Raw genomic sequence first — 20,523 nt, forward strand, 5'->3', positions numbered from 1 at the left:
TATTACCATTACATCAATTGTCAGCAGATGCAAGAGTATGTCATTTAAATATTAACTATCATATAAAAATGGCAGCTTGATTGTTTGGAAGCAGTAATCTGGTGCTGGTTATTGCCACGTTTCCCTAATGCATTGGGTGGCAGTCACAAAATGCATTGCCTTTCTGATATACCTGCTACTACAAAACCAGAAACAAATAAGTTTTTTATGTATCTCCCCTTTCTCTTAGACTTAATTTTTATTTATTTCTGAACTGCAGATATCTTTGATCTGAATTGCAAAAATGCATTAGTGAAATATAAACAAAGACATGCTCACTGGAGTCAGAAATTATATGCATCATCTCTAAATCAATGCGAAAAATATACAAAGAACCAGTAACAGATATATTACTCTGTGCTTGAAATATTTTTATGACAGTTCCCATATAATATGGGTGCAATATATCATCCATTGGGATGTTTACCTAAATTCTTAGTAAGATTGTACTTATTTATGTAAAGTACATTCTATTCTCGGTACTTCACGATTTGTCTTTTCCAGAGATGGTAAGAAGCTACACATTACCACTAAAACAAAATAAATTCTTGATTCTATGCTAACTGTACGATCAGGTTACACAGACACTTCACAGACCATTAAAACCTTCCAGTAATTGATAGGTAATCACTCATTTGCTGGCTGCAGCAATGTACATGAGAGAAAAACCATTCTTTTTTTCTAACGCAACATGTAGAACTTGCTGCTATTGCTACACTTAATGTTCACAGTGCCATATCATTTTTAATGCAAACACTCATTTTCTACTTCCTTCTTACATTTTCTATTAAAATGCAACACAAAACAGCATATATTTCATTCTATCCCTTGGAAGATTGCATAAGCAGTTCCAGGGAGTATCAGCTATTGTACTGTTACTATTACAGTAAATAAATACTTTAGAGTTTAAAACACAGGTATTTCATAAATTTCTTTTTTTCTAGGAAACTCCTTGCCACTTGTTCAAACTTTTTACCTATTCTTTAATGTAATGCTAAGATAGCAGTTTTCAATACAAATAACACCTTGTATAACAAGGTAAATTCATATTCTAATTAATAAACAGCATCAATAAATTTGTCAAGACTTTAATGGCATCTGTACAGAACTTTTCATATACTGAAAAAATTATTCTGCTTAAGTGCTTTATCTTAAGCAGTTTTCATCAGCCATCCTCTAATCCGTATGAACAGAAATAAATGGACTCAGGAAAATTATCCATTTTAAGCCTTCCTATTACTAAGAAATAGTAATAACTTAGATGGGTTTTGTTATTAAAGGCAAGGAATCAAAATGATACAACTCCATTTAATCAATTTGAGAATTTTTAGCAAGTTTATGCAATAAAGACCTGCAGTCTGTTGGAAATTTTCAGCAAAATACAAATTCAGGGTATCCTACACATTTGCCTTGAAGTTAAAAGACTAATTACATGAACTGATTTATTAATAAATGTGGCTTTTTGTCTAATTATTTTAAGTACTAACAGACTGGGGAACCATTTTAAATGTCTAATGTGCCTTGAAACCATTTTTTTAGCTTAATTACATTTCTCACTAAAGTCACTATAGATATGCCCCTCAGGTTTTACACTGGAAGATTAAAGAAAAAAGAAAGATGATTACCTCATTGGCCAGGTCCAGTAATACTGGGGCAGTGGCATTTTTCATCACCCCATTCACATACCTAGACAAGACAAAGCCAGGTAATTTTGCAGTGGCAAGAAAAGGCCAGTTTATACATGTCAGCATCCCTTGTGAATCTTTTTCATTTGGGGGAAAATACCCCATTACAGATATTTAATGTGAAATCTTTTAAGAAGTATTTTAAGCAATCACTAACTCTCCAGGGTTGTCTCCTATTCTATTAATCTGCAAAATATATCCATCTCAATGAAGACACTGGTAAAAAACTGAATATATCAAGAAATTTTAAAAAATGTGGCTTAATGACACACAAATAAATTATATCTGTACTACTTAAAGATGTATCACAGACAAATAAACTTCTATTATTCACAGTAAAGATTTTTGGTTCCAGACCTTCAACTATGAAGGTGCAGTGTATATCTTACCCACTACTACATACAAAAACATAAACTCTCAAATTTATTCCAGATTTCATCAATTGGGCAGTAATTTAAATACTAAAGGCTTACTTTAGTGAAATCAGTCTAACAATTTATATTCTACAAAGAAAACAAGAAATATTTAGGATTCAATAAAGGTTGATAGAAAGTCATCCTATCAGTGGCAAAGGCTTAATGTTTCTTGTTGAGGGTATTACAGAATGATGTTTCTGACCATCAATTCACACAATGTTGCTCTCTTCACTTCTGTTACTTTCACTGCTTGATATTTACGTTTCAATAAAACCTGAAACCTGTGTTCCGAAGCTGATGGGAAGGAGCTATGATATTGGAAGCCACTTTGTGCTTTGTAGCCATGTGGAAAGGAACAATAGTTACCAACATTTGAACTTGCTCGTTTATCCTATCTGTATTCACATAGCACATCATTACTGACATCATTAGAAGGCCACAGCCTTTCCAGCTCTATCATTATCTATCCATCAGACGACACTCTTCTGCTCATTAGTTACAGACATTAAAATTCTTTATCATTTTACCTTTCTGTGGAATGGGTAGCACACCTTTATAAAACCGCTTCACATAAGATTTGATAGAAGGCTTTTTGCTTGCAAGTTATTCTGAAGCTTAATGAATCAGGGAAATTTAAAAAGCTTTTTGGTGTAAATTATTTCAGTTCCATATTAAAAAAATCCACAAAACATGTTTAAACATTGTAAATTTATAACAGAAGAAAATGAAATATCATACACAAAATACACAACCAGGAAAATGTACTTGAGATTAAAGTTCTCAAACGTGCATCTAGATGATCGAACAGCCACAGTGAGAATGAAGTAAATTTCTGCCATATATTTCTAATGCTTCTGGCAACTCCGTTATAGACTAACAGGTCTCACATGCTGATGGCAATACAGTTCTGAAAACCTGCTGATCCTTCTTGTACTTTGTGCTTGCCTAAGTTTCAGACTAGTAAGTCTCAGCCAAGTAGAAGAAACTATTCTACTCAGCTATTTTACTTGCTCCTAACAGGGACCACTGGAAATCTCTACCTTCAAAACCTGGTAGCTTCTGACCTAAGAAAGCAATGACAGCACAATTATCTGCTTGTATGTCAGCAGAAATACTAAGGAGTATAGCACCCAGTCTGGGGTTTACAGCAGTAAAGTGGATGCTACAGAAGAGCAGAGGAGAAGACTTGTTTGTCATATTTATGCCTGAAGTATTTCAAAGTGGCTTCTATCTCAAGTTGTCTGCTTCTGTAGACTCCTAAACATACTGCACAGTAAATCTATTAAAACAGGACTGAAATGAGGTTTTTAGCTATTGACCAGAACATCTCTGATTTTAAAACATGTGCATTTTACTCAGCCATGTTAATACACTTGCAAAATGACATACTCAGAAACAGCATAAAGAATGATTTTCCCTACCACTACCACACAGCTTCATACATAATGCATTAGTTATGTACTGCTATCATACTTCAGACTACAGAAGAAGACAGGAGACCAAATCCTCCTACCTGATGTGAGACAAACTTAATCATACCTACAACCCTACTGACACCAATACAACTACTGCTTTGCATAAAGCAAAACCTTGTCCCATGTTTCAGGCTGAAGTTTCAGGCTGGAACCTAGTGATTTACACATACTCTAAGGAAAGGGTTACTTATGCAGCAGTTACAATTACCACAGGCCACTTCACTGAAACTGCTAGTGAAAAATAATTAAAAGTAGTACTGTATATGCATGTTATTAGCACAACAAAATTTTAAGCCAATATTCTTCCTAAACAACAATTAACCCTAGGAAAAGTGTGACGTGATCCAGTACAAATTTTACAAAACAATACGACTACTAAAAAACCAAAATCAAACACCCAAACTAGTACACTTCACACTAGATATTCTCAACTAGTGTATAATATAATCAGGCTGTGGTTAAGTTTTAAATACATGACTCTGGCAGAAGCACATTTAATTGTTTACAAATGAAGGCTCTTTGTTTATTTTCTTGATTCATACAGATTAGTATTAAGCATGAATATCATACATCACAAGTATGAATTCACTTGCCATGCATGCTCTTCAGATATGTCAGTCTACAAAGTAATATTTTAATTGCATATCTTTACCTGTTATCACTATGCTCCAATTATGTCACTGGAATATTTTTAGTAAAGCCTATGGAACTAACAGAAAAACTACAAGGTGTAGCAAGCACAGTTTATCAGCTTAAGATGCAAACAATTGTAAAATGACATAAAGGTTTTCATCCTCCCTTAAAAACTATTTCTGACACTTCTGTTGATAAAACAGGAGTGATCTAAAAATTAGTGCTTTAACTGGCAATACATGAATATGTAACTTTTTGTAATGTAACACAAATGTTGTTTTAAACAAGCAACTGTAACAGAACAAGCTCTCTTGCTGTAAGGAAGTCATCAAAATCAGTCTTGACACAGAAATCCTAAAAATTACAAACTATAGGCAATACATAATTAATGCCATCATATACATTGGGAAAAATATTTTCTTATCCAAACTTAGAGCCAGGGAAGTAAACTCTTTCTTAATCAGAATGACCAAATCCTGAAAAATTTCTATATTTCCAGTGAGAAACATTTTTAGGTGAACCATTCTGTATTCCCAAATTCTTAATTTATTGTTATATAAAATTAGCTTCATAAGCTAATTTACTCACAACTGCTGTAAAAATCAGTATCTATGATGAGAGTCTTAACTGGGGTGGGGAGGTCATACCTTTGGTAGTAAGTTTCGATAGCTTCAGCAGTGTGATGCTTGGCATGTGTTCTTTTGATTTGTTTCTAGAAAAATGAAAAAACGAGGACTTTTACAAAGGTGTCATAGATCAAAACACAGGAATCATGACTACACAAACACGCGATCCTTGGCTACAGTTTGATAGATGTGAACCATGCTTTTAGATTCCATACAGAAATGACATTCAATCTACCTATTGAATTGAACGTCTTCAGAGTGTACTGCAATGTACCATATGTAAAAGCCAGTAAGGTCACAACAATTGAATCTAAATAAGTTTACCGAAGGCTGCTGAGGGCAAAGAAAAACTTGTTCTCTCTTTCAACCTTTGTATTAATTTTCCCTCAATTCAATTCCATCTAAGTCTGGTGCACTCTAGTTTTACAATTCAATTGGCATTTTTAACCAGGAAGAACATTGCTTAAAAACAACTTATTTGAAAAACTACAAAAAGTAATTCCATAGAGACTTGCCACTTGACTGACACCTGTCATCTCATGATAAATGACTCCATTTTCTGCCTCTCTTGCCTTCTGCCACTCCGGCAATGGTCATTTATCATCATCTCTGTCAGCAATGGAAAGCAGCACTGACAGTGCAAGTCAGCAAACATTTAGCACATGGAACCACGCAACACAGGGAAATTATTATTGTCAGAATAATAATGGTTTAGCATAATTTATTACAGGTCCACCAAATAAGCAAAGGCTAGATGTTATTAGACAGATGGATGGGTAGGCTTGGCAGCCATCCACTGAGACTCAGGCGGTGCTTGATGTGGAAAAAGGAACATCCTCCAAACCAATCAGAAAGCTGGCAGTTCAATTACAAAGAAATAAAGGGACATTCATCATTCAATTAGGCACCTGTCAACCCTCACAAAGGAGAAAACTTCTAACCTGGTACTCCTGGGAGAAGATGCTCAGCAGAGTGGACTGCGATTGACTGGAACAAATAAAAGAAGGACAAAGTTAATTACTGGAGTGCACTGCAAAGAAACAAAAGAGAAGGGAGCTTCAAAGGTAGGCCTGCTGCCCTGTAATCTAACAGAACATGAAAACAAGTGTGGAAAAGTTGTTCCAGATGAACACCTCAGACAAAGGCTTCCTGCTGCTAGGTCAAGGAGAGAGCGTATGAGGGAGGGGAGGAAAATATAGCAAGAGTTTCAAATCAAACTAGCATATTGTTTGGGTGATTCAACTTCAGAACCCAAAAGTCCTACTAGGAGAAAGTAGTGGAGCTAAAAGGTGACAGGGACAAAAAGGAAATTAAAGCAAAATTAAAGCAAAATTTCCATGAAAAATGGATGGAGTTAAATTTCATCAGCAGTTGGGAATACACTGCTTGTTTGCTGGCAACATATTGAAATTCATTTTGTTAGCAGCAAGGGAACTTCTTCAGTAGCTGTCTCATATTCAGGTTAAAAACTTCCCCCTCTGTCAGAAGTAGCATATGGGACCAGTGGAACATTCCCACTGAAACTGATGTGCTTTGAAAATGGAAACTTTCACAGCAGGAAGCCAAGATTCCCCGGAGTCGGTCATTTCCAAAAGCTGCCATAAGCTTCATTCATCTAAGGCTCCACTCAATGTCAAACACCTGGCAATGAAGCAACCTGGAAAGCATTCTTCCCAAGTGGGAATTTTTCTCTCTGAATTGTTAACATTTAGAAAAGAGACAAGATTTTTTTTCCTCTGAAAGGCAATCAATACCACACCGTTACTGTTTTCAATTGTCCTCTGTGGATATATCTACCTCATCACATCCTGAATACTACTAATTACTCCTGATATATTTTTCTACTACATGCAACTTGAACAAATTATAGTCTCAATAAATCGAGTTTTATGGTACAGCAAAGCATTATGAATAATTAACATTTTTTCCTTCCATGAACTTACCTACTATGGCACAGCATAGGTAGTTCAAAGATTCCACAATGTCTAAGTCTCACTCTTCTGTCAGATTTCTTATATGTGAATTTAACACCTGTATCATATCATAATTACATTAAAAGCACATATTCTCTGCATACATAAATGATCCTTCTCCTTCCAACTGTCACACTTCAGAAACACTAATTTAAAATAAGCAAGTCCTACTCTTGCTTTCAAAAGGGAACACTGAAGCACAAAACAACTAAATGGTTGGAGCAGAGTTAAACAGACAGTATGTATATGCAGTATAGTATAAAGTTACCTCTAAACCAAGCAGCTGAAGAATCAGGAACAAAGTGATTAGATTAATGCAGTGCTGTATAAAGAACCTACAAGTATGTCTTATCCATAGCTGTGCTTCCAGGCTTTTTGCCATAACTCTGTATTTTGGGCTTGTCAGCCCAACACAACATCTGTGTGACAGCAGTAAGCTGAGCCTTGATCTTTGGTATTTTACACATGGGACTATTCACCCTGAGTACTAACTGAGACTGATGTTAAAACTGTAGAAAAATGACAGCAACAGAAACTGACTAATATATAGATTTATTAAATTAATGGATTACAGAAAAAAACAACCCAATACATTAAATAATTTAATTTTTTATAAAGTTTCTATTCACATAAAGTAAATAGCATTTAAATAATAAATATTTATTTAAATATACATATGACACAGAGGCCAGGAGTTGCATACCACAAAGCCTCTCCAAAAGGTGCATAATCAAATTATGACAATCTGCAACCTGCATATGTAATCACTAGAAGTTGAACAAAGGTATGAAGTTAAGATTATATACTTACACAGGCTATACACATACAGAAAGCTAAGATATTTCAAGATGTTTAAAAAAAAAAACAAAACAAACCTGCAGGCTATAAATAAGTTCAATACATATGGCCTACTAACGGCTCACCACATAACTATTATTACCTTGTAGATTTACATGGTCATAATGGTAGAACTGAATTTAGAGATAGATGTGGGAAAAATCCCAGAACAGATCAGGACAGCATTTGACTAGATCTCTGGTTTGAGTTCTCCTCCACTGACATAGCAATTTTTGTGGTTTTAGTCTATTCCTTGCATGTTAACCGTACTTATACTACCATTATCCTATTATACACTGACAATGACATATAAAAAAACCCTAAGACCATTATCCCTCCCTCCCTTTACACTCCACCTTTAATGGCAGACTTGGAAATGCTGGGTTAATGACCTTGATGATCTTCAAGGTCTTCTCAAAATTAAATGTTTCTCTTATTCTTGTCCATTTTATTTGTCTCTTTGGTGTCCTTGGATTTTGACCTACTTCAATTTAGTTCAACACTCCTCTCCTATGGAACAGTCTTTCCAACTGTTCAGATAATTTAGGACATAGCATGAATACTGAAAAAAATCATTCAAATAACAGTGCAAATTTGATATATACTGGATTGCAGTACAGCAACTTTATCACTGGGGCAAAGAGAATTATATCAATAACACCATTCAAATACTTACATGTCTTACTACTCAATGATCTTTCCTCTTCTCCAGAAGAAGTGGATTTATATCTTCACATGGCTGCTTCCATGTTTTTTCGGTTAACATCGTTCCTGTCTTAAACACTAAAACCACTCATCTGCCACTCAGTGTTTCCTTGCTACAATTTCATTGAGACAACTTCCTGGCAAAATGAAGTAGCTCCTCAAAACACAGATGGAGCATCTATTGCAAGATCCTATTGAGTGAAAACTGAAACATCATGGTTTCAGAAAACACTGAAAAAGACACTACTATGTACTTGGAGAGGGAAGAGAAGTCATGAACATGAATTTGAATAGCAAAACAGCACAATCACAACTGCTGATATGACAGCAGGAATAGTTACAATAGAAGTTATCATTACTTCTAGAGGAGCAGCTACATTCCCAAGACTCCATCCACCCTCTAATACTTCTATATAAGATTTCAAAGCAACAAATGAGCAGACAAATGCATTTATTGCTGAGCTATCCAGGAAAACAAACGTAACACTCAAAGTGGTTTTTTATTCAAAATAACATTTGAGTACTGCGCTATTGCCTTTCATGGAATAAACTATATAGTAAGCCTCATGGCTTACTTGAAGACTAGGAATATAGATATTTGTGACAAGCAGATACTTTTGTTGAGAAACAACTGTAGAGCCAAGGTACATAATTGCTGATTTTCTGAAACAAACAAAAACCCAGAAGTCATAATTCTGAGTACTACCTCATTTAAACATTTAATAATCTAACCTGTTATCCCTCTTGTAGAACTAAGTATATTGTCCAGGGAAATAAGCAAATTTTTCTCTTAAGTTCTGTAGTGACAACTTTCATAGAAACATTTTCTTCTGCAATTCCAGACAGTAATGAATCTAACTCCCAGAGCCCTGTTCAATGCATTCAGCCTTGCTCTTTAGACATCCTCTTTTACTTGCATACTGGCATCCATGACGCCAATTTACCTTTTGCTACTCCATGTTGATGCCAGTGGCATACTTCCATCTGAATGCTTGATGTATTTCATGCTCTAGTCAATATGTAAGTGGATTTAAGCAGAAAACTGAAATCTAAATTTGGCTAAAAATGACAATTTTTAAAAAATAAAATTACTTTTATTTTATAAAATGAAGTGTAAGTTCTAGGTTACAAGTGATATAAAGATATAAAAATTTGCTTGCCATAAAAAAACCCAGTATTACAGTTATTAAAGTTATTTCTAATACACAAATCCAACATTTAGAATGGGATGCCCAAGACAGTCCAGAAAAAAGGATAAGAGAAATGATCTCTAAGAACTTAGTTAAGCTAGAAAGAAAACTGCAAGTTTGGTGCTGGGAAAAGAATATGTCTTTTGGTCAATTACTACATAAGAATGAAATTCAGACCATTCTCTTCTAATGAATCTCAGAATTTGAAGACAAGGAATGCTATAATCCCTGGAGAGTGTTTCAGAAATGTTCTGGTTTGCAATGAGTGCTCATATATAAAGTAGTAACAGGTAAGTTACTACTTCATATAAGCGGTTTACTGCTTTGTAGCTAAAGTAGATACAAAATTTTGGCTAAGAAACAGCTAGTAACAATGAAAGCAATTTAATTGTATCAGATCATCACCTCAACAAAACAGAATTGCAGATGCAACCAAGATTTGGAGTGCTGTCCAGCTTAATATTTGCTACTTCAGCCTCACAAGGAGAAAATCCAAGCATAGCAAATGTTATGCAAACATTATATTATCAGCCCTTGCAAATCATTATTTCTTTACAGTTAAGATGAAACTTACAGCTTTTACTATATTTTCTGAGATTACTGAAAACATGGAGTTGTAGGTGCAAACCAAGATTCCACTCATTTCATGTTTCATATTTTAGAATGAATTTCCTCTCCCTCACTTTTAACTCCACAGTTGTTGCCTAAAGTAGAAAAAGTAAAAATCAGTTTTACATTTAATGCATTTTATCATAGAACAAAGGAAGAGTATCTAGAGAGATTTCACACAAGTGAAGACAAGAAGGAGGAAAGCATAGTCCATGACACAAATATGTTATATATAAACAAAATATATAGCTTCATTGTTTCCTTTTTGCAAAATTGAATATTCCGCTTTATTAAAACGATAAATATATTGGTTAAATAACCAAGTGAAGGGGCAGGAGCTGTGTTTCCAACATTCAGAAGCTGGTACATGAGAAATCCCAAAGCTGCAGTGTCAAACCTTCACTCTGAAGAACATACAGTGCCACTAAGCTATAGCAGGAATTCACTAAGAGGAAAAAAATTTCTTCCACAGTCTCTAGTGAGTATGCAGTCCTACTCATATCTTTCGTTATATGAAAGTTCTAAAGTTCTAAAGTAGATAGCCAGAGTCTCATTTTTTTTAACTGGAAAAGAACTTCCCCTTTCCATGTATAGTAAGTTTAAAAATACTTTTACTGGTACAATATTGAGCATTAAAATAACGTAACAGGGCTAGAACTGTGTGGCGCTGCCATGCCAGGTTTAAAATCTAAGTGAGGAAAGAGATATAAATCCAAAATTTTACAAGGCTAGTGGTGAAAGGGGAATTCTCCTTACATCTATCCTGAAGTTTCAGAGCACATGTCAAAAACATATTTTTCCTGTTACATTATTAAAGACATGAAAGAAATCCAAGCAGCCAAATTCTCATCTTCCATACTGCAAATGATTTGGAACAGGGACTCCTAAAGGAAGCTATGTTTATACTGCTTATCACATGCTAACCAGTCCACCCTATTTTGTAAAAAGTCTGTCAGTAATGGATTTCAAATAGATCGAGCAGCATTGTTTCAAATGCATAACATGCACAGAGGCATACAGCCTCAGTGGCTTCCCAGAACTGCAGGATGTGGGCAGCAAGCACCACAGTTACCCCTGTAAATGACCCAGTGCCACTCTGATGGTCAACTTCCCACCTGAGGGGAGGTGACAACTTGTGGATTCTCACAATTTCTTCCACATGTCAGGATTGTCCAGACAACAAAAAGGCTTCTTAGCAGTCTGAATGATTCCACAAGAGAATCCAGGAAGGCTCAGGAATACCAAAGGCCTACCCAGAGCTTGTTAGGCTTATATGCCTGAAGAGCATGGAACAAAGGAGGCACCTTGACCTCTGCAATAGTTACAGCTTTAATCTTTCTTCACTGTAGCCTCGAGTACAACAATTTTTCTTATAGTTTAGTATGATTGTGGTCATTTCTCAGAATGAAAATTCTCAAAAAGCGGAGTACTGTCTCTGTACATATTTGTACTTTTATAATTCACAAATCTACCAATGATTTATCAGAAATCAGTGAATTACCAATTTAAGTTAAATCAATATACTTGTCTACATACATGTGTGTGACTATATACTTTTAAATCAATAGGTGAGTTTGAATTAGAGTTACTAAGTAATATAGAAGTATCTAAGTCTTTAGTTGCAAAATGCTAGCTTCTATAAAGTGGCCATCCTCTAATTTTCCAGCTTTCCAGCTACATCAGTTCAAATCTGGAATACAAAACCAGTTTTATTATTTCTGCATAGGAAGCCTTCCATACAATGAAGCATTATTGGTAGCTACTCCTTTGGAAACTATCAAGTCAATACACTTCTGTAGAGGAAATACTCCCATTACAATTTATTATTATTATTATTATGTTGTTGCTGTTGTTGTCGTTGTTGTTGTCGTTGTTGTTGCTGTTGTTGCTGTTGTCGTTACTGTTGTTATTGTTATGCTGTGTGTGAGTAGATATACATACATATACGACAAGAAGTATGTGATGATATCCTCATTTCAGACTTAATACAATTACATTTAAAATCCAGATGAAATTCAAGCTCATTGGAAGAACAATAACATTAATCAATTTTAAAATTCTCTGATATCCAGTTCAGTAAGCTGTACAACAGCTCAACTCAAAAGACCTAAATAGATCCCTAAAAATTGCCTTTGCCTCAAAGTCAATTTCATAACTTTGGCAGGATCAAAAATAAAATACGAAGTAAAGATTTTGAGGAGAAAGATGTCCTGCCTTACAGGCTTTACTATTCAATGATAATAAAAAGATTAAATTCAGGCATGTGCGTACAACTTAGCTGCCTACAGCCAGGGTTATGAGTATAACTGTATGACAAAGCCCAGCCTAGGCAACTTGAGAAGAGTCATCACTTCTATGACCTTGACACTGGTTGGTCCCCCAACTTCTATACAATTTAGTGATGTGCGAGAACAGATGATGGTGCAACACATAGAAATGGCAGCATTTAAAATTCATAGTAGCATAAGGCCATTACTTTTCCCACTGGGCCACTTGAACTTTAATAATGTCTGACCTAGTTGGCCAATAAGTTCTAGCAGCAGACAGAGGAAAATTGCCAGTATTAGATACTGTTTGATTTTTCATTTAGGAAGACTTAGAAGTTCCTTTAAGAACAGAGCACCAATTCTTCCTGTAGACACCTAATTTTTTGGTGTCTCTTGTAACAACCAATATATTTTAAAACAAATGCAGACTATGAACAATCTGTATCAGATGTGAAAAAAATAAATTGCAGAGGTAAGTACAAATAACCAATATAGGCAATGATCCCAAAATAATGCTAGCTCTTTGCAGAGATAAATTACACCTTCTTTCATCCACACCTAAAAATCTGATTTCCAATAGCAAAAATGTAAGCGTAACTAAAAATACTCCATATTCAAATGATTGCAAAGTATTATGATCAATCTCCCAACCTGAAAAGAGACAAACAAAAATGCTGGTTTTCCATTCACATATATATGGTTGAGAAAAACAGCATTATGCTTTAACAGTAGATAAATAAATAACATGTTAAATAAATAACATGTTAAATAAATAACATGTTAAAAAAACCCAGCAATCACAGCAGTGGAAGAGTAGCAGGTCCATATGAAAAGAAACTACTTTTTCAGCTTTATAATCTTAGTAAGCAAGTAGTGAAAATGGACAGTAATTTGCCTAAGATACTGTTCTGATATAATTTCATTGCAGAATTAAACAATGCTTATTGCATGAATGTTTGGAACCTATTCCAATGCCAAACCCACAGAGAGACCTCTATAAATAAATATTATTTCACTAATGTCTCTGCCATTAAAATATAAAACTATTTTGTAAGGTCACATTTTCAAACTGAAAAATACTTTTAGATGTAATACAGAACAATATATATTCACAATAGGGCTTAAGAAAAAGTGCTGAAATGTGAAATTAAAACTCCCAAATATTCTGACATCAGGCTTCATTGACTATTGAAAGTCCTCACCTTACAGATAGCAGAACCCATCTTTAACCATCTAATCAGGGAAACCACTGACATAAGAAACTGATAGGAGTCAAAGAGGGTTTGTCTCCACATACACCTTGATAATCTCAGTGATTGTCCACCACATCTCCGTTTCCTGGTATTCTCAAGAATTCTGCTTTTAATTCTGCCATTAAATTTTTTGAGAATATTAAAAAAAAAGTTCCCCAACGCTTGAGACTAGCAAAAGTAGATGATTTGCTATGTTGTTCATTTCAACTACTTAGTTAAAGCTTAGCATGTTACTTAGCAAGAAGAAAAGTTTCTGCATCTCCAGGAAAGAAAGCAGAGGCATACAGCAGCATACCAGAGACTGAGGAAAAAGGAAAAACATCTGTCAACATATGCACTCAAGTGTACATCATCCACACTTTACTTCAATACACTTCAGTTAAGACTGTACCAGAAACATGTTTGCAAGTCTGCCATCTTTATCTTAGTAGCCCAATCTAAATATTGAACCATTAGACAAAAATACACTAAAGTAGTTCTTTAGCTGATGTTGGTTGTGCAAAGAAGGATGTTCCTAGGGTGCAAGAGCAAAGGACCCCAACAAGCAGTTAAGGTGAAGAAGATACAGTTCAAACCAGTTTATCCTTCTCCTTTCTTATCTACCCTACTGATAGGGCCAAGGTCCCCACATTGAAAATATACTCAGTAGACGATTACCGGAAGGTAATTTTAAAAATATTTATTTCATGTTCATTCCCTCATTTTGTTTGGATTAGCCTATTGAGCTACTTCCTCTTATGCCCAGGAAAAGAAATAGATCAGTTAAGGTAAGTTTTTCAGACTTCAACCCCAAATTTATTTACTGTGGACAATGGGGAAAATAATTCTACTTTATAGCCTTTTTTTTTTCAACAAAACTATATTGTCCTGTATAAGTTGGGTGTTTCAGTTTAGAAAACTATTTTTATGAATGAATGGTAATTCAGAGCTAATTAGCTTGTTCATTTTGTATTAAAAAATTAGCCTGCATGTAAAAAGCATAGTTCAGCACTAAATAAATCCCTAAATACCCGTAAACAATTTGCTCCTAAAAATATATAATCAGATTTAGAAAACGATAAACTACATTTAAAATTTACTATTTAGAAGCAATTAATTACAAAGACAGCCAGGTGGCTTTCATTACATAAATTACTGTTAATGACACTTGCCTCATGCTGCTACTGTATTTAGCATTTGCATGCATCACATGTCAAGCACACACACTGTTGCATAGGTTTCTCCAGGGTAAAAAGTGAACATCTTAAGTCAAAAAAACTTCCAGTTATCCAATCAAAACTGTTAATTCCTTAAACAAGTTAGGATCTTATTGATGCTCCCCATTCAGGATATAATCTAAAATATATTCAGGATAAAATTTCAAGAAGCAAACACAGATGATATAGAAGTGAGTTTTTAGTAATTTCCCATTTTGGTTATGATGCAGACTCAAGGCAAGAGATTAATCCATTTATAGCTAGTTTCCTTGAGATTTTAGAGCCCTAAACAGTGTTTATGATTAAAAAAAATTACAACTTTTAAGTTATTTGTAATTATTGAACAAAAAAATAAAGAAAAAAAAATATAATAATTCTTGTCTTTTCCTGAACCAGTTGGGGAAGGGGCCACTTGAATCTGCTTACTAAAGGGTCCTCTTTGAAAGTTTCGTCCCAAATTTGCCCTAAACCAGAACATCTACCTACCCAACAGTGCAGTATTTTGTTTTGTACATCTAACTTGTTGTACCATGCATGCAGATATTTACAAAGCCTACTTTCAGCCCCAGGGATATAGCTTATTATGCCATAGAGGGAATAACGTCATTTAATGCCACTAATTACTTCCCCTTGGAAAGACTGCAGAAATGCTCAAGAAGGAAATCCAGCTATCTCTTTCTACTAATGTTCTTCCAGCATTCTCTTTTTAAAAAAGCTGCCTACCTAAAACTGGAAGGCAATACGAAGGGAACATCACAAGAGCTGATCACAACATTACATTAGTGCATCCTAAAACTTCTCTACTCTTTCCACTCCTATCAACAGGCTTTTCCTTTTCCTTTCCCTTCCTCCCCTCTCTAGAGGAGTTTTCTGGTGTTCCTTATATTGCCCTGAAAATATATACAATAAGCTTTGTTTCCCACAGTGCCAATGCTGGCTTTCCAGAACTCTTACTCCATGGAACAGAATTTAATGGAACACTAATGGAACAGAGTAATATCTGATATAAACAGTCAATAAGATTGGCTATACAGAACACCTTCACTAAGCACCAAAATTTCTACCAAATTTGGTAGAATAAGCCTAGCAGCTTTGATAAATGTGAAGCCAAGGAAGAACAAAAACATTAGCTCTCTGTTAAAATAAGTTGAAGATTACCTCAGCATGCATTAAGTAGTATGGCATGACTCACTGACACTTCTTAAATTTTTGTGACTTATCAAAAACATAATAAAAACATACATTACCGTCTTTATATTAAGTCCATAAGTACTACAGATAAAAAAAAAGTCTATGAGAAGAGTGTTAAATAAACTTCACTGGAATTCATTGAAATTTGACTGATAATATCCTTTAGGCAGCTTTCAAAAATGCCTCACATAAAACATCCAACCCTATCCTCTCATATTTTGAAGTTTTAATATTTTACAGTAAAGAACTAAAGGCCACAGAGCCTTCTCTTCTTTCAGATAAATCTTAATCTTGTTCTTCACATTTAAATATCAGGTCCTTATATGTTACCTAATTTCAAAGAGTGGCAACCTAACAGAATTAGGACTTCAGAAAATAGTGAAAATTGAGAAAGAGAACAAAATATTCTCAACTGGAATGTTTACATGTCTGCACGTTAGTAACTAACAACTTACATATATACATTATGCATGATATATCTTATAAGAGGGCTCATATTCTTATAAAAGAGACCTCTACTTTTAACTAAAGGGCATCAGTAAGAGGATGTTGAGATCAACTTTCTAGTTTTTAGAAACCAAAATATTTAGAGTGAAGAAGGGAGCTAAGCCATAAATCAGTACTTTGTTTTAAAACTTATCTTTCTAAGGACAAGTAAAAGATCCCTCTATCAACTTTTTTTTAGAAGCAATTTCTCCTTCATCATGACAGTAATATTTTAAAGCCAAAAGTAGAAAAAATGGTACAAATGTAATTTTTTATCACAGCATATATGCAAATATTTTTGTCTCTCTGTACCCCCAAAGTATTTTGTTAATGCAACTCTTTCCACTAAACCAACTGCAAAGAAATATTTAACCTAAAGTTATGGCTGTTCATATGTAATCTGTTACCTGGATTAACAAAAAAAAAAAAAAAGGCAGAAGGCCTCTCTATCCACCTAATCACCATATCAATGACACATGCCACAACAGAGAAGCACTAGTTTATTTGATTGATCATGGTAGATAAACTCCAAATAACAGCGAAATTAACAAATGCTTGACATTTGCTCAACATCCATTATTCTGACACTGCTTTCAGGATTTCAAAGCCTGGGAGTATGCTTAATCAACATTCATATTCCCTAGTGAGCTACAGGCACCATATTGCGCCCCGCCTTAGTACTGATGAAAACTGCATATTGGCCATTTCCAAAATGTTCTGGGACTCCACGCAGGGCCCCTTCTCTCCCTTGTTCCTGTTCTGCAGTTTTCTTTTAAACACTTCCAAGACAAAAGCATCTGCCAGTTTTTCTCTCTAGGGATGTATGCAAAATGAACTTAACAGTTTTAAGGCAAGAGAAACCCTCACATCTAAATTCATTCATAGGACAGAAAAGGGCCTAAGAGGCCTCTCTAGGGACAAAACCCTGCTGAAATTTTCCCCGACAACACTGGGAGCTTTATAAAATCTAAGTCCAGACAATTTCCAATTCAAATGCCCAGCATAGCATGACCTTTGTCAGATCTATGAGCCCTAGATGCACCCACTATTTTTTTATTCTAACCAGCACAGACATTAGACAGGGCACTACTGCTAAGCAGGAGGTTGACTATTTGCATGCTCTTCTATTGTGAAAATGTAACAGTGACAGCACTGTGTCGAATTCTTTTCCCCCTAGAACTTTAACTCCATAGGAGAGGCATAGCTGACAGATGACTCTCCCAACATCTGTGTTATGTACACTGCACAGCTGAGGAACCTTGGATCACTGTCACGGCTTCTCAGGGATGACCTACACCTTTCTTATATCTGCACATGATAAAAAAAGTAAAATAAAAATTTAAAAATGCCTCTTCTTAAATGAAAAGTAAATATGGCAAGAAAGATTAACATAATTTAGTCATTAAGCTGTTCACATAGCAGCTCACCATATGTTGTATAAATGTCCTATACAAAATAATTTATCAGCCCTGACACGTCGCACATCATATTGTATTATTTAATATGCTTACTAAAATTTCATGGATCAAGCGCCACTTCTGAAAGCATACAGAAAGCCCTAGAAAATATTTCTTCATCTTCCATGATTTATTTTGATTGCCTTTTACAGCTACATGATAAAGTAGAACTTGCAAAATTACGAGGTTAGGGTTTACACAGCTATTGCTTCATATACTATAACATAACAATTGGCTTTGTGTCTATATAACATTTTACTTGCATTTAATATTCAGAGGCACATTAAATTAAGCACACTGCTTTCCACTGCATATTTTAATAATTTCAACCAGTTATTTCAGTAAACATCCTGATCCACTAATGCAAAGTTCCACTGAGAGATATCCTTGAAAAAGAAACTAAAGAGCTTACAATAACAAACAACTAACACAAACAAGTAATATGTGATACATGCTGACCTCCCTAAATCTGTGTACATAAAAATATATTCATTTCTACACAGTAGCTGAAGCATTTGAATATTATCTTTAACTTACTGTGATTTAAAATGTTAAAATGACGGGCATCTATTGCAGATAAATGGACAAAATTCTCTATCCAGAAACCTTGAAACCACAAAAAATAACAATGTGTAAGAATGATCGTCTGTCACTGTCGAGGTCTGTGTCTAAATAGCAAATTAAAACAAAAAGTGTAAGCAGGAAGCTTGTGAATCATAGTTGTTGGGCAACCAATGGAATTTGTTTGGAAAAAAATGCTCAGCACTTAGATGACATATGAAGCAGACAAATATGGCTAGGAAAATATTTAGACTGAAACTATACATTTATTCCATAAAGGATCATTTTCCTTTTTTTCTCAGACCACTGATGTCAAAGGAACACAATACAAATGAGACAAAAAATGTAGCCCAACTTACTCTTTACAATTATATTCTCCTATTCCTAATAACAGGATAACACATTTTCTAATAAAGGAAAACATATTCTTGTGTTAGATCACTCACTGCAATAAGCTCATTGAACTCCATTTGGATTGGAATTTACTTGGCTTACTGGAGTACCTGCCAACTCATCAAAGCAGATCTTCATTTTTAAGCTCTGTTAGAACCAGAGATCTAGCTTTCAAGGTTTTTTTCTGTTTTTGTATTTTGTGTACCCTAAGAAAATGCACTTGTCTAGGAGGACATATTGCTTAGCTGTGTTGAAAACTGAAGGAGAGCTGCATTTACCACATGCATTTTATATTAATGCTGTAAATGGCTAATGTTCAACAGCCATCTCATATATAGAAACATACACTCACTCTCTGCCTACTGTACTCTCCACAAGTTGTAGTCTCCAAATGAGCATCTGTTTTCCACAGAAGAGATGCAATAAAGGACTGGATGGTACAACAGAAGACTGATAAGAAGTTCTGTTATCTCCCAGCCAACCACAAATAGAAACAGAGAAATGTGATGTCTTTATTGTTGTCTGTGTCCTCAATTAACAACAGGGAACTCCAAAAGACCCTTTATAGTAATTCAGTCACAGGAGTATTACCTCCATCCTGGTCAGAGCTTCTATGTTGCCTTTGAAACTGTTTCAGACAGGCTACATTGCGTAAGAGAATACTTTTGCTATCACACGTGTCTTGTTCAAAGGAATATTTGACAACATTTTACTTTCTGTGAAAAGAAGAATGCGTGCTATCTTGGGACATTTTTATTCCACGATGAAGTTTGTGGAAGTATATAGGAAACTAGACCATCAACTGCTTCCAAGACTTTGAAGGCATAAATACAGACATGCAAATAGAGGACAATCACCCAAACAATAAAGTCCTCTTCAGCACTACATCCTGATCTGAAGCTCTTTTTCTACATTTGGACAGACAGCAACACTTAGCATTCTATTCAGATGAAAAGATAAAGCAAGTTCAACAATTCTCTGATACAAAGCAATGAGACTGTCACTATCAATCAGGCTACTGGATATCCTGGTGTGTGCAATAGAAGGGATAGTATCTTCTACTCAAATCACTATCATTACTCAAAATGTTATGGACACAAGAATTTAAAAAAAACGATTGTACCCAAATAAAACGTAAGATATGTAAAAAATTGCTTTAGTTGCTTACAAACAGAAGTTTTTATCCTAAGTTGTTCACAAATTTTAATGTTTTTCCCATGACAGGCACAGTTTCCTGTTTGGTAAATTTAAGTCTTTTGACAAGAAATTAATTTACTTCGAATTCTTCATTTGAAGTCCATGGACAACAAGGACTTCATGAGATACAAGCTGAAAACTAGTAACAGAGCATGCCTATGGGCGCTTGATATCTACTTGTATGGTACCAACTAGCCAAGCAAAAACATGAACAAAGCTTTTAACCATCACCTGATCAGAAGAACTCAGGGTATTATCTTTCCATTCCTCTATCAGTGTTGTTGGTTTTTCTTGGTAACAATACTCTATCAGGCTTGTCTTAGAAGACAATTTT

At 34.8% G+C, this 20,523-nt stretch overlaps 1 protein-coding gene across 2 annotated transcripts in view; it reads right to left on the bottom strand.

Moving 5' to 3' along the window:
* Positions 1-20,523, bottom strand: part of CDIN1 (CDAN1 interacting nuclease 1) — a 123,854-nt gene that overhangs the window by 91,343 nt on the left and 11,988 nt on the right. Inside the window, exons 2-4 of one of the 2 annotated variants that reach the window (XM_036384368.2) lie at positions 5,816-5,861; positions 4,896-4,960; positions 1,665-1,725 (exon numbers count right to left, since the gene is read on the bottom strand). In XM_036384368.2, the coding sequence (XP_036240261.1) occupies positions 1,665-1,725; positions 4,896-4,960; positions 5,816-5,861 (172 nt within the window). The remainder of the gene's footprint in view (positions 1-1,664; positions 1,726-4,895; positions 4,961-5,815; positions 5,862-20,523) is intronic. The other variant, XM_036384369.2, reaches the window with a different exon arrangement.

The sequence above is a fragment of the Molothrus ater genome, chromosome 6 (assembly GCF_012460135.2).
Source record: "Molothrus ater isolate BHLD 08-10-18 breed brown headed cowbird chromosome 6, BPBGC_Mater_1.1, whole genome shotgun sequence".
Lineage (NCBI taxonomy): Eukaryota > Metazoa > Chordata > Aves > Passeriformes > Icteridae > Molothrus > Molothrus ater.